This window comes from Camelus ferus, chromosome 6, assembly GCF_009834535.1.
Source record: "Camelus ferus isolate YT-003-E chromosome 6, BCGSAC_Cfer_1.0, whole genome shotgun sequence".
Classification (NCBI taxonomy): Eukaryota; Metazoa; Chordata; class Mammalia; order Artiodactyla; family Camelidae; genus Camelus; species Camelus ferus.
In genome coordinates this window covers 70,934,621-70,950,043 of record NC_045701.1, presented here as the reverse complement: position 1 = coordinate 70,950,043, position 15,423 = coordinate 70,934,621, and the positions used below count along the sequence as shown (strand labels likewise).

At 37.7% G+C, this 15,423-nt stretch overlaps 1 protein-coding gene across 17 annotated transcripts in view; it reads right to left on the bottom strand.

Annotated features, from left to right (window-relative positions):
* The window catches only part of TTLL5 (tubulin tyrosine ligase like 5), a 254,847-nt gene that overhangs the window by 184,113 nt on the left and 55,311 nt on the right, over window positions 1-15,423 (bottom strand). For 14 of the 17 annotated variants that reach the window (XM_032482399.1, XM_032482401.1, XM_032482408.1 and 11 more), the window contains exons 13-17: window positions 12,604-12,685; window positions 10,959-11,020; window positions 9,693-9,787; window positions 7,379-7,420; window positions 41-154 (exon numbers count right to left, since the gene is read on the bottom strand). In XM_032482399.1, coding sequence (XP_032338290.1) covers window positions 41-154; window positions 7,379-7,420; window positions 9,693-9,787; window positions 10,959-11,020; window positions 12,604-12,685 — 395 coding nt within the window. The remainder of the gene's footprint in view (window positions 1-40; window positions 155-7,378; window positions 7,421-9,692; window positions 9,788-10,958; window positions 11,021-12,603; window positions 12,686-15,423) is intronic. The other 3 variants (XM_032482403.1, XM_032482405.1, XM_032482407.1) reach the window with 1 other exon arrangement.

Here is a 15,423-nt window from a genome sequence, read left to right as displayed (position 1 = left end):
TATGTTAACCCACAAAGGCCTGAAATGGAGTTATCTTTACCTCCTCCATTGACAGACCGAGCACAGAGCCACCTAACTTCCCCGGCATCTTCTCCCGGGCTGAGCCCACAAGGTTTTTCATTTCTGTGTCACTGGCAGAGAGTGGACGGGAACGCTAAGGAGAAGGAAAAACAGAAACAAAAAAATGTTTCAACATCTTTCTTCATTTCCCTCTAGTCAGTCCCTCAACATCATTATGTTCCCTACATTTAAGTATAAGCTCAAATCCCAAGCCCATTTTCTGTAATCGATCTCTTAGCCTGAAACCCTGGGAAATAGATGAAAGCTAGTAAACTCAAAGGAAAAAGAGAAAAAAGAATAGTAGGAAAACACTAGGGGTTGAGAGAGATACAAGTTAAAAAAAAAAAAAAGAAATACAGAAAGATGTTCACACAGCTTTCTAAGCTAGTACTTACTCCTAATCTTGGTTTTAGTCTATCTAATATTTTGAAAGACATGAGAAAAAATTTGAAAATAACCTCAATGTAAGATTAAATATGTATTTATTTCATTAAGAAACTGTATTCTTTCAGCACTGGTGAAGGAGAGTTAGGAAAAGTGAGATATAAGACAGAAAGACAAGGAGCAATCTACTATGTCACAGATGAATAAGCTGGACAGTGGGGATGTTTTAGAATTTGAGGGGGGAAATACTGGGATAAGAGTCATCAGAGACACAAAAAAGAGCTGTGAACAAAAGGCTACAACTTGAGAAACACTGTGGCTGCTGGACTTCAAGAGTCCTGGACCAAAGATATCCCACAGAGGCAGTCAAGTGGACCATGCTCGTCATGGATCCCCAAAGATGATCTGGGCTACTTTGGCTTCTGAATGATGATCAGGAAGGTTGTAGGAGAATGGAAGTTTTAAGTGATTTCAATGTTATGGGAGCCAAGAAATATAAAGGTAACAGAGGAACTAAGATGGTGTGAAGCATGAAAATATACTATTATTTAAAAGATGACTAACAAAACAAGGCAAATAAATCTGTCAAGTAGAAAGAATACGGAATAATTCAAGAAATGGGGATGCAAATTGTCTCTCCCGATTCCTAGAAGTAACTTCGATTTGACAGAAGTCCTAATATCAGGAACTTTTGTTCATTTCCCTTTTTGTATACACAATCTAGGGAAAGGCATTTTAATAACCAACTTTTGATCTTTTCAGCAATATTCATTGTTATGGACTAAATGTGTTGCCCACAAATTCATATGTTGACACCCCGAACTCCCCTACTCAATGTGATGGTATTTGAAGATGGGCTTCAAGGAGGTAGTTAGGGTTAGATGAGGTCATGAAGGGGAAGTCCTGGTCTGATAGGATTAATGCCGTTATTAGAAGAGTCACAAGAGAGCTTGTATTCACTCTCTCTGCCTGAGAATACACAAAGAAGGGGCCATGTGAGCGCAGAGTGAGATGGTGGCCATCTACAAGTCAAAAAAGAGGCCTCAGAACAAAACCTACCTTGCTAGCACTTTAATCCTGGACTTCCCAGCTTCCAGAACTGTGAGAAATGAATTTCTGTGATTTAAGTCACCCAGTCTAAAGTATTCTGTTTTGGCACCCCAAGCAGACTAATATACACTTGTGCATAAATAACCATGAATGTTTTACCTTTGGACACAAGGGAGACCAATACATACTAATCTTCAAAGCTAGCCTCAAATTATAAACACAGATTTTCTGATAGGCAACTCCATGAAAGAAAATACATGAAATCAACAGATACAAGCAAAAAGTGAAGGCAGGGATGTTTATCTGTTTAGCTTTTCCTGTGGTATCATTAACATCTAGAACAGTACTTGGCATGGACTAGGAGATCAATAATTATCTGTTGAATACATAAACGAATGAATAAATGTGCTGACACACAGGCCAATCATGGCTGAGAATTAAACTTTGCAGAGGATTTTGGAAAAAAATTTAACTCCCTGCCAATCTCTGCAAATGCATTATAAAGCACATGTTGGGATGAGAGGGCAATCAAGAAGAAAGTTTAAAGATTAGGAAGGGAATCAATATAAGTAATACAGTCATTTAAAAAAAAATCTTTAAAGTGTGAATGCCATTTAGCATATAACTTGGAAAAGCAAAAATATTAAATGGCTGTCTTGAGGACTTTTGTCATTTTCACACCTTATTTATTGTTTGCTAAAAATACTTCTCTGCTTCACATGTGATGGCATGGCTCTGATCAGAGAGCCATTGGCAGTAAATCCTCCAGTCAAGCTGTCTTATCATCTCACACAATTTAAGAGTATCTTAAAGTCCTCTGAAATTATGTAAGAAGAGAGTAAAGTAAGCATTCATTTTAATGATGTAATAAATATTAACTATTTAAGAATAGAAAGAATGTTATTTTAAAATGTTGATAAATTAACTGTATTAAAAGGGTAACAATGAAAATATTTTAAGAAGTAGTTATTACCTATCAAATAGTTTTAAGGAATGGTCATATATATAAGAACACAGATCAAGTCACTATTGAATAACATATAATGAACAATTCCAATTTGGGTTTTTTTTATTTTATTTATTTCATTTTTGCTTTTTTGGGTCTTTTTGTTTTGTTTTTATTGTGCATTTTCTTGTTTGTTAAAAAAATGGGTCTTTTTGTTTGCTTATTTGTCATTTATTTTTCTTTCTTTAATCTTTTTATCATAATTTTGTTTTTTGCTTTTCTAGGAACTAATTTTCATCTTTGTGGAATTGCTTCATGACAGAATGATATTCCTGGCTTCCAGAGATTGAGATTGTAATGCTGTTGCAACCTTCTTCTACTTATCTAAATCTGCTCCCCAAAACAATGACTTAGCACCCCTAAACTCTTAACTGTCCCTCCCAGGCACTTTCAAAGAGTTGTCTCCTGCACACATTCACAACCACTCTTTTGTTACTCACAGCCCACAAGCCTAACTCTAGCCACTGTGTGCATACATTAGGACTATTTGGGTGAGGCATGTAGGAATTCAGGCAGGTGCTCCTGGCTGAGGCATTTGGGAGGTTAGAAAAAGGAGGGGTAAGGGTGCTTGTTAGATGAATGCTCCAGCTGTTAACGCCCATAAGTTGACGGCTTTACTCTTTTATTGCCAAAATACCACCAAGCTGCAAAGAAAAGGTCAATGCTACTCCAAGAGAAAAAAATGTGGCTAGAAATTCCTTTAATTTCTTCACCTATTTATTTCAATCTAAATTATTAAGAAGGCTGAGAGGGAGAGAAATATGAAAAGTTGTAGCTCCTAAAGTCTACGTATCTCAAATGCCTCTCTAAAATACACCTAGGTTTCCTGTGTCTTTGGGGAAGCTACTGGAAGATACCAGACTAGAAAGTCAAAAGTATTTTGACAATTTCAGCTTTTCAATAAACTTGAGCTTAGAGAGAGTTTTTTAATCAACATAGTATTTGCTGTACTGGTTTAAGGAGAAATACATTTATACAGAAAAACAAAGCATTACTATCCTGGACCATTGGTTAAATCCTACCAGTATTTGTTAATGAAATGAAACTAACAAATGAATTACAGACACAGGTGAGAGAAAAAGCAGAGAGAACAAAGGAGACGAAAGAAAAGGAAAAAAAGAAAGAAAAAAGAAATTCTTATGAGTGCCAAAGAGATATATCTGGAGATTAAAAGCAAAACAAAAGAAAAGACAAATCAGACTGATTTGAAAGGCCATCAGGACTGTCAGAAACAAGAGCAGAACAGTCCAAATGCAAGCCACTTTGTGGTTTTGACTTTGGGTATATCAGCTCAGCTATATTTTCTGTACAGCAGATAAAATAAATCCACATATTCCGAAGGATTGACTGCATATACTAAATAAATACATAAATACATAAATACATAAATAAACAAATAAAGCTCTTCCAAACTTAAAGAGAACCAATGCCTCTGGCTAGATGACTGAAGATTTAAAACTATTGGGTTCTTAAAAAAAAAAAAAAAAACTATTGGGTTCTCAGACTTTTAATCGTCTATGTAAGTAAGAATTCTGCCATGTAACATGCATCAAAGATGTTAAATGGTCATCAGTACAACTTACGATTCACAGAAGAAACCTCTACACACCTAACCTTCACTGTCAGGGAAGAACTGACTGAGAAATGTGAAATGACTGAGACCAGGAGCCACCTGTCCCCACTCACAGCAGTACAAAACAAATGCTGAATCAGAAAAATAAGTCTCAGCCTCAAGAAAGCTGGCAAGTACCAGTAATGAGAACTGGACAAAAGGCAGAATATGAAAAAAGGAGAGGTAGCCTCAAAGATACCAAAATTGAGGGGAAAAAAAATCTGTTTGACAGAGAAATCATCCAACAAATAACAATCTCCCAATGCAATTTTAAAAATCTGGAATTCAGTGTTAAAAACAAATGAACTAGAAATAGCTCAATTTATATGTGAGGCATCTTGCCACCCAGAAAATAAAGTCAAGTAAGCAAAATGAGTCAACGCTATCAAATGAAAGAAAATGAACAAAAGTGACCACATGTGAATAAATCTGGGTGGAAATAGACCAAAAAATGGCTGACAGAGAAGGCTTAGATATAATCATAAACAGAAGTACAGTACTTTGAAATTAGAGGGGGGTTGGGAGTAAGAAAGTAAGGAAGTAGATTTGTATTTGGAAAAAAAAAAGAGAGCTATGCAACATCTGAAAATTTGGAATAAATATAAGTCTGCAAGTCTGAGAGACATGCATCTTGTTTTTAACAGAACTGGCTTTGAAAACAAAAAAACTTACCAAAACCACTTACAATTATGTTTGAAAAATCATGAAGAACTGAGGAGGTACCAGAAGATTAGAAAAAAAAAATGAGGTACCAATCTTCAAAAATGTAAGAAGTATGCTCCTGGTGTTACAGTCTGGTAAGTCTAACTTGAATCCCTAGTAAAATAATGGAACAAATATTAAAAGAAAAAAATCCATAAACATTTAGAGTTTAATGGGCTCATAAAGAATATCAGTATGGAGTCTGCTTTATTTATTTTATAACATGCCTTAAAATTTTGATTTTTAAAATAAAATAACAAAAGGGAAGAATATAGCAAATATATTTAATATCTCTGGATTTTACAGAAGCATTTGTGAAAATTTCATAAAATTTCTATTTTAAATTACATTTCCAATTGGGGTTCAGTGTCATGGTATAATGAATGAAATACACCAACCAAAACTGAACACAGTTAAAAGATGTAACTGTAGGATACGATAAGGAGCAGTGAATCAAGTTAAGAAGTGACCGGGTACTCATTAAGGTTTCTTTAGAATCTGTATTAATGTCTGGGAGGATGGATTAATTAATTAATTGCATTGATTTGCATTTGTTGATGATAGTAAATGTGAAAAGACAGGACTATAGTTAAATGAATATCAAAATAACACCAGATACTGACCATGGAAAAAGGAAAATCAAAACAGGACTCACAAGTATGAAGGTGACTAAATCTTCTGAGGGTAAACTATGTGTCCAAAACTATCCCAAATATTGTACCTGTGTTTTATCATTCCTTTCTCAGCAGAACTCCACACATGTATTATTATCCTCATTTGACAGATGTGGGAAGAGAGTTTCAGAGATGTAAGGGAACTTGTCCAAGGTCTAACAGTTAGTTACTGGCAGAGTTCAAATCTGAATCCAGGTCTCTCTGACTTTAAAGTCCACATTCTTTTCACAAAACCATACTGCCTGCCTTGGAACACTGAAATGTAACTTCCGGTGAGTGGAGAATTGGAAACCACAGGCATTCAAGGGAAGGGACAAATGTAGAAAGAGATAATGGATTAAAAAGAAACCATCAGACAACAAACAAAAAACTGTGACTTCACAATCTGACAGCACCAGAAGAAGAAAACCCTACATAGTCTAAATGGCCAGAATAGAGAATTCCTTTTTTTTTTCCCACTTGGCTCTGACAACACTAAGGTGGATTTGAGAGTGCTTCATTAACAGAAAGATGGTGACAAAGTAGAGCATTGCAAAGGATGAAAAGAGTCGAAGAATTCAACATGTTAAAGGTTGGCTGAATAAAGCCAGAAAGACTCTGTGTCATATTAGCAGTGTTCAAATACGTAGCTACCAGAGAGAGGTCTCGCCCATCCACAGGCTATTGCAATTCAAGCAATGGAGCTAGATGGAATAGAAGTAAAATAGGTAAAGGAAAATTAAGATTAGAATAAAGTATCAGACAGTTCCTTGGAATCAAATTCAGAAAGCTATGAAATAATACTTTTAATGTTCTCCTTAAGTAGATCAGTTCAAGAGATATTTAGAATATAAGCTCTTTGAAGTCAACAGCCTTGGTTTTTTGTTTGTTTCTTTGTTTGTTTGCCATGGAGAGTAGCTAGCACACTTAGGTACTAGCTAAACACAAAACACTAAATATTACAGAATTTTTAATCCTACCAATGAAACACCAAAACTCATATTACCGAACCACATTAACCAGTTACCAAATACTAGATAAGACATCCAGTAAGTCTTTTCATTTCTTAGATTCAAATAAACCATGTAAATCACTTTATCAAAAAGTAGCTAAGAAAGTTATAAGTCAAGCTTCCAATTACCAGAAGTTGTATCAGAGAATACAAATGCCAAAATAAACATACTGGAGCTTTGTGCTAAAGAACTAATAGCTGCAAGCGACATGCTTGTGTATGAGAACATCTACAGCCCTCTTATCAGAGCATCAAACAGCAGAAGCAGTACCCTCACGGCTACCCTATCACTTCAAAGAGATGTTTTAAAAAGATCTGCGTAGAAGGAAGTGACAATGTATCTCAAATACTGCTAACAAGAACAGAAAGAGGACAAATGCTGTTCATTAAGAGGCTGAGATAAAATATTTTGTCTTTATTTTAAAAATAGCATCTGAGACACTAATTATGGCAGAGTTTCTAAGATTCATAAAACTGTAAATCACTACATATAAAAAATGTCATCTGTTAAAAAAGTCAAATACAGTCCAACATCCAGCATGAAATGTTTCCAATATTAAACTACTGACAATAGTATGTTTCATAAGATGTCTGAACAAATGAAAGGTTATTTGTGAACTACGATATTTCCTTTCTGTAATATTTTGGTCAAAGCAACTGCCTCTACCACAGCATAATCATAAAAAAGAGGATTCATAAAGTTCTGCAACCTCTATGCTTATATTCTATAACTGAAAGACTCCGTGCATTCATTTTCACTTTTTCTGTTTTATGTTATTAAACTTTTCCAAAAACAGGTGCATGAAATATGTGCTGTGAAAGAGTAAAGCTAAAAGGCTTTCCATTTGGGGGATGAAAATAAAAATTTGAATGAACTCTCCAAATGATCCAGAACTTACCTGTTTGGTGCTTGAAGACTGAAACTGTGCAGATACTGGACGCTATAAAAGACAGAAAAATGGAATAAAGCCTTATCTTCTCCTGACATGCCTATATTTCAAATTCCTACAACTGTGATATAAAAAAGAAAAAATAATCTCCAAGCAAAGAGCAGAAGCAAAAGCCCTATACTTTGCGCTTGCAAGATTAGGGCATTTATTCATTTTCACACTGCTTTCTCCTGTGGCGTATCTATTCCAGTTTCACCTTCTCACCACTGAGAACTCAGTTCTACTTTCCTGTACTGAAGATCCTGAGGTTAACTACTCCACCTGTTAACTGGTCTCACACAGTACACATAACTCGTCTAGAGCTTCTTCTACCTTTAAGAAATGTCCTGTGGGCTGCTTCTGGATGAAGTTATGCCATTAACTACCAGTCAGCAGAGCAAATGCTGGATAGACTCTCCACTGTTTGTAAAGTCACCGATAAAAGCTGACTGACAGGCGAGCTAAGAAAAGGGATCAATTCATCCAAGATTGACATACAGCCATCCCTAGAGTGGAACTTGGCAAAAACCCTGTTAAAGCTGCACAGAAACACTCGTAATCCTTTATACACAACCCTGTGGCTCTTGCCACAGATACTGCAGAAAACAATCTGTAAAGGAACGTGACTGCCCCAATTCAGTTTCCCTAGTACACCCAGGTTAACACTCTATTCCTTATTAAAAATTAAAGAAAACCCTTTGATCTGTGATCTACTGGTCAAGTACAATGCTGCTGCATGGTTTTACTTCTAATCCAAGATAATACCTCTTAAAATATAGTACACCCTGTTCCATACCACAACGCTAGTAAAATAGAGAATAATTCTAGAGCAGGTGGTCACAGATCGGCAACCTACAGACTGAATCCAGCTCAAAGACAATGTTTGGTCTGCAAAGTATGACTTTTTTAATTGAACTTTTTGCCAGTATTTTAAAATAAGATTTTTGACTTCTCTTGACAGTAGGAAGAGCTGACAGCACTTGGCCCACACTCATGTGTGGCAACGATCAGCTAGAGCACGTTAGTAAAAGGGCTGCCCGTTTTCACATGAGGCACGCACTGTCCGGTTTACTATGGCACATCACACGTAGCTCACTTGTACCTGGCCCCATTTCCTCTCTCACACTGTCTGTCTGCAGCCCATAGAGGCAATTGAGTTTGCAAACCCTGTTCTAATGAAAAGCTGTCTGCATAAATAATAGCACATGAGCTTAGCAAACAGAAATAGCAGTACTCTAAAAGAGACCAGCAAGCCAAAGGGAGAGGAGGAGGAATAGGAATGGGAGGAGAAAAAGGAGAAGTGGAGGGCTAAAGAGGAGGTGGGGGAGGAACACAGGAGGGGCGAAGAAAGGGAAGGGGGAAGGAGGGGGAGAAGACATAGCTGTTTCTGCCTTTAAAGAGCTTACAATCTAGTAGAGGAGAAAGGACAATTTCAAAGCAACAAATCAATGAACGCAAAACAATGCAATAGAGAACCAGTAAATAATGTTGAAATTGAAATGAAAAGTCGTAACAGTCATGACAGAGTGGAATGGATTTAATAAGGAAAAATCTCCAAATTTCTGAGCAGGTGACATAATCAATCCAGATGGGAAGAGAGGAAAGCAGACTTTTTACATAAGAAAAAATGTTAAAGGCAAAGACACAGAAGTAAAAACTAGCCAGGTCTAGACAGGCAGGACAGAGTACATGATGAAGTGAGTAGACAGAATGATGAGCTGATTGGTTTAACTGGAACAGAAATTCAGAGTACACAAAGCCTGGAGCAAGGCTGGATCAAATGATGTTTCAGACACACACAGGTTTCTGTTGGCATTTATCTCATTTAACCTCAATCAGTATCTCAAAATCATTGAGGGTCCTTGTGAAGAGAACTGCATGTAGAGAAGCCAGTATTTCAATCTGGCATCTTCTCTATGAAGCTAGTCTGAAGATCAAATAGAATGTAGCAGAGTAACGATGACGAATTTGCAGGCTCTCCCTCTGTGCCTCACTTATGAGCCTATCAATTTCAGAAAAAAAAAGAATGATTTTTAAAAAGAAAAAGAAAGAAAAAAGGAAAGATAATGGAAAAAGAAGCCAAAAGAAAAGAAAAACAAAAAGTGGAGAGTAAGTTTGCTTGAAAGCATTAAGAGCATAAGCTATTGGCCATGGCTGAATACAGCTGCCTCCTGTCTAGCATGGTCCCCCGGCCGTCCTGCTTTGTGCTTTAGCTCCCTCACCGACACCAGCTGCCACTTTCCAGCAGGCCTCCTGTGGGCTCTCTGCTGCTAGATTCGCTTACCTGAGGTTTCTGGAAAGGGTTTCGCCTTGAAGACTCAAAGGTGGGACAAATTGACCGGGTTGATGCCCGCTGGGCAGGATCTTGACATACAAACCCTGAATAGGGAATGGGAAACATTAAAACCTGCCATTTTCTAAGAAATGAGCAGGTTTAGCTGCACCTTTCTGTTAGATATACAAACTCAGTTTCACTGCCATAAACTTTACAGAGATCCATCCTCAAGAGGATTAGGCATGACTCTCCCATACACATACTCTGCTTGAGCTTCGAACCACCACAACTGGAGAGAACAAGAAAGGAAAAACACGCAGATAAATTGACCTTCCTTGTTGGGCAGCTGAAATGTGATTCTGATGGAGAAAGAGACGTAGACTTTTGATGAACTTCAGAGTAAAGGTGGAAACCACCATTCAAAAACACATTGTTGGTAATAAAAACAAACTATTTTAAAGTGGCTTCCTGGATGGGGACTGGAAAATAATGTTGTTTTTACCAGGAGAATCCAGAAGCAAGTGAGGGTTCTCAATCTGTTATAGGATCCACTTACGGAACTGCTAAAGGTGGTCTATTGGCAACTTCCAAAATGGGCTGTGTACATTATCCATGGCTTAAGAAACTGGACTTGGGCTAATTTCACTTATTTCCTAAAAAGAAGCAGATTCTCATCCAAGGAGAATAGAGTAGCAATGTTTTACAGCATTTTCTGGTACACCAAGTGCTAGCTCATTTCAAATGTATTTTATTATGTCTTTTTAGAGTGCTTAAAAGAACAAAAACAACAAACCCACAACATACCCACCTGGCTGCCCATGTCCATTTCAAAGTTTTGGCTTATCTACTCCAAAAGGGATTTCTTCTTGGGCTGCTTCAGTTAGAACTACTACAGAAGGGATCATGTTGACACCACAGAGACTGTCTAACAGAAACAGAGCCAGTCTCCTCTGTAACAAAGCTTCTTCAGTGGATTTCACTATCCCAGCTCAGAGAAAAATATACTTTCTCCAGATCTTTGCTTAATTTTCTTCCTTAGCTCATAATTTCTGTGCCCTGGGAATTAGTTCTCAGCCCTAGTTGTGGTTCAGCCTCAGGACAGGATGGAGCCAGGGGGAGTAGAAACATATAAACACTTCCCTGAAAATATAATTTTTTAGTACAAAACATTCAGCATGGCTGAGGAACTGCCAGTTGGCAACACGTATAGAGCCTGACAAAACGGATGCTCTGGTTAACTTTCATGTGAGTTTTCAGAAAACTACTACTACTCACCTACAACTGTGAACATATCTGAAATCATACTGGCTTTGATCTTTAGGTCCAGAGGTGCATCACTAAGAGAACAGAGAAAGAAAAGAGCAATCGATAATTTTATAGGTTAACAGAATAGCTGCCTCTCACGAACCCCAATATAACAAAAGCTTCCAAATGTCAATGAGGAGCGACACATAAAACACATCAAATCCATGGAAAAAGAAAAAGAAGAAGAAATTTGGGCCAAAATTCTAGAATAAAAGTCAAGCTCATCCCTGGTAAGGCAGGCTCAGCTCTCAGGCGCCGATCCCCTGACATGGAGTCGTTTTATTCCAGGAGGTCTTGTGCAATTCAAATTTTATACAAGTCAAGAACACTGTTTCACTATCACTGTGGATTTCAGAGGTTCAGACTTTTAATATGCTCGTTTAGGAGTATGCCCATCATTCATATTATTTTTTTACTGCTGCAATAGTCAGATCACATTCACATGCAAGAGGAGAAATCTGGGCATCTTTGTGTAAGGCTTCATTTTCCGTTCTAAGTCAGTCTTCTTAAGTTTGCAGGCTTGCAAATGAAGGCCAAAAAAATACAAGCTATACCGAAATATCACCAGGTGACGTGGCGGGAACCCACATGGAAACAGAAACAACATGGACCTAGAGATGGAGGCCTCCCTGTGGCAGTGACTGCCATGCTGGTGTTCCATGAGGTGTTCCCCCAGGAACCAGATTACTCTGGCTGCTGGGCCCATGCACCATCCTGGGGATCTCTAACACTGTATGATGTACATCGCCAGGAAATCTGCAAAATGCTGACTTAATCAAAGTGTAGCATGACATCTGAAGCATCTGTAATATCTAGCTCTACACCTTACTATTGGGGTGAAGCCAAATTCACCCTACAAAGCAATCTGTCTTTATTTGATTAACTGGCATTCTGCCAACATTTCTCATCATTAAAAATGCAGCAGCTGGGTGGTCTCTGGCATAAATCTCTAGAGTTCTCTAGCTGTTTAGAGAAGCGTATAGCTAATAGAAACTCTGGCTGTAGCTGTAGATATAAGCAGAATCTTCTCTGGTACTGCAAAATAAGTTTCTTTCCTTCTTCTAAACAATAGATAGGTTAAAACATTTTTTTTAATTGTTTGAAGTTTTTAAACTTTAATCTTGGATGGATACCACCAGGACAAGAACAGGGTAAAAGGATCAGATATTATCCACACTACCCTAGGCCCAGCTCTACACCTTTATAATATATGTGGATTAGAGTATGTATAAACTTTTGGTAGCAAAGGAAATACAGTATCTCATGTATTTCTTTAGCCTTAGTAGAACACCTACAAAGCTGAAAAAACGGGGAGGGAGAGAGAAAAAGAACCGGGGATAAAAAAGAAAACAAAAGAAGCTTCCCTGAGAAGCCCAGTAAGAGAGTAAACACAGATTGCAAATTGACTAGGAAGATAGGGATCCATGGTTGCACTATGGATTCTGACAACATACTACAAATCCCCCAAATTTAGAAATTCTAGTCATCTCTAATAGCCAAGGGAAAAAAGTCTCCCAGTGCCAAGAGAAATGGCCAAAGCAAAAAAAAAAAAAGAAATTCAGTGCTGCTCATTGAAGGTGTATCCTTTTCTAGTTAATGGAACAAGACTACTTACCAGGCCAAAGAAGGAGAGAGATTCACTTCCAACAACCATGGCTTCAGAGTAGAATCTATGAGCACGTCAAAGCCATAGAGTTCTAGAAATACAACATAACACAATACACAAGATCATTTTCCGTGTCACAACTGAACAAACATCCGAAATACTGAATCCAGTCAACTCCCATCAGAGGCCTTGAAACTTGCTGAGTTGTAAGTATCCAGAAGAAGTAGAAGTAGAGAATCTTTCGAATTCAGGAGAAATTAACCAAGCTCTAGAGACAGTAAGAAAAGAATGCTGTAAAATTCCACTGTTTTTATCAACACACTCGTTCCTGAACTCTACACAGAAAGTGATCTGACTCTGGAGTCAACAGGTGTGATTCTGCTGCTGTGCATAATGGTGAAAAAATTTAGGAAAAAGAATGCAACAGGTGCATCCAATATCAATGCTGCTTTGGGCTTGTTCTGGATTGTTCTCCCTGACCACTTTCCCACCACACTCTGAAAACAGAAAAATCTATTGAACACATCTCTCTCGGATCTTTCCATCACATTTTCTTAAACCAAGATGTTGCTTTTGCAATCTAAGTCAAGAAGACATTTAAATGTGTAAAACATATTTATTCTTTCCACTCTCCTATGGTTTCCATTTCCCTTTGGAGATAGAAAATAAAATACATTGGTCCAACACAGAAAGACAGAAGAAAAATGAAGGAGCAAGTGGCAGCAGAGCAGGACTATGACAAGCCATCCAGCACCACTAATATTATTTAAGAAGGGAGGGAGCCAGAGATCAAACTGCTACACCTTCTGGATTCTTTACTGGTTCTCATCCCTTAACTCCCCAACTGCTGCAAAGACCAAAGTCAGACCATGAGATGGCTCTTCTCCCGGCATGCAGAGATGAGAGGCTGACTTTGGAACCTCAGCTGGCAACCTTTACTCTTATTATTATCATTAGTGAGACGCTCTCCACAGTCCTCCTTAGTACACACTACATCATACATCAGATTTCTTAAGTCCCATTCATTCCCAAACATCCCACTCTCTGTCCCTCAAACTGTTTACACACACTATCTTTCCAAGAGAAAAGACTAGCTTCCTTACAGTTTGACCAGAGGTCAGAGGCCACACATCACACCCACAGAACACAGCCAGGTATTTTCTAGAAATTCATTTGAAACAAAATCCCTTCCTTGCAGATGGATTTTCCCATTTATCAATCCTCTCAAAAACATAGAAAAATAAATGTAGGCTTCTAAACAGATGGTACCAAAGACTCTCTTTTAGAGCATGGGAAGTCTGGTGAAGTACCAAGAATCCTAGAATGGGACCCTAGGGACCTGGATCCTCCTCACAACTCCACCTGTTTCTCGCTGTGGAGCATGGGAAATTCATCTCTCTCTCTCTGATAGTTCATTAGCATCCTTAGTTTCCTTTATCCTCTTTATTAATCACCACTTGTCAATATCTGTATGTTCAGTAAACCTATGTCCAGAATTCCTATTTATGCAATATGGATTCAAGTAGATATTCCTATTTGAATTCTCTCTCAGGAAGTTTCCATGAAGGAGTTGGCTTCCATAGTACTTATTTAGGGTTCCATTTAATTTGTAAAAAATAATCACAAACTATAAGAGAGTCTGAGATAGGATTCACCTTCATGTAACTACACAAAAATCATATGTTATCTATAAAGTGTAAAGGAAAGAAAGCTCCTTCACTTGTCTTCTTTTGGTAACAAATTCATAGCTTTTATGGCCAGGACATTCTTCTGAATATTTTACCTAATCTTCAGTCACCCCATAGAATATTGCCTCTTTTAATCTAAGAAAAATCTTTTTGTGATATAGCACTAATAAAGGCATTTAAAAGAAAAAATCTAATTGCAATATTTACAGTCTATATTAACATCACACAAGCAGGAGAAAGTTTAATGAGTCTGATTCAAGAAAAATAACATTCTCTTCTGTTTTTAAAAGCTGAAGCACAGGATTCCACTGCTTCATAAAATGATATTATTAATAACAACAGCATAAGGAACAGGGAGAGAATAATGACTGAGGCACATATTGATCAGATTTGCAGAATTAGCCACAAATGAACACAAATTGAAATCAGAATAACAATCACTGAAACCCATTATTTAAATATCTCACAATAAGCAGTTGACACATTACTATCTCCCAAATTAAGAGGCAAATTCCAAGACTCTCAGTTGAAAGGCTAAGAACCAATATTCTGGAAAGTAAGGGCAGGAGGTGGGGGGAAACCAACCCAAAGAGAGAAAACACCCTTTACTTGCAAGTGAATAAGACCTACCAGTGCTAAACAATCTCAAAATCAGCTCTGAATCTAATATCTGTACCTGCACCAGCTCAGGTCTCACACGATTGTAGAGTGGGGTTTGTGATAGCATTACAACACAGTGCAAAGCCCAGCTCACCTGAGAGGCTGGGGAAGAGGATCGGGGTGAAAAAGAGAGCATTTGTATCGGGTTTATCTCTTACAACAATCATCTCAGCTTAATCAAAATCATTCGTGTCCTTGGCAGGCTACTAGAGTCCTCATAATGACCCTTTTAACTTACGATTGTCTGTGGACATTAAAGATTTTAAAAGGTAAAAAGTAGGCTATACTGAGACTATTAAACTTCCTCACCTTTCAATATTGTGTTTTAGCAGCAGCGTCTAGAATTACAAAAACTCACTATCCAGAATGAGATATACCCATGTCTGTCAGTAAAAGGCGCAGGCAAGCTAGGCTTTTCCAGTTCTGAGAGCTACTTTTTTTGTTCCTCTGTGTTGTCTTCATCGTGACAAACAGCAAGTAT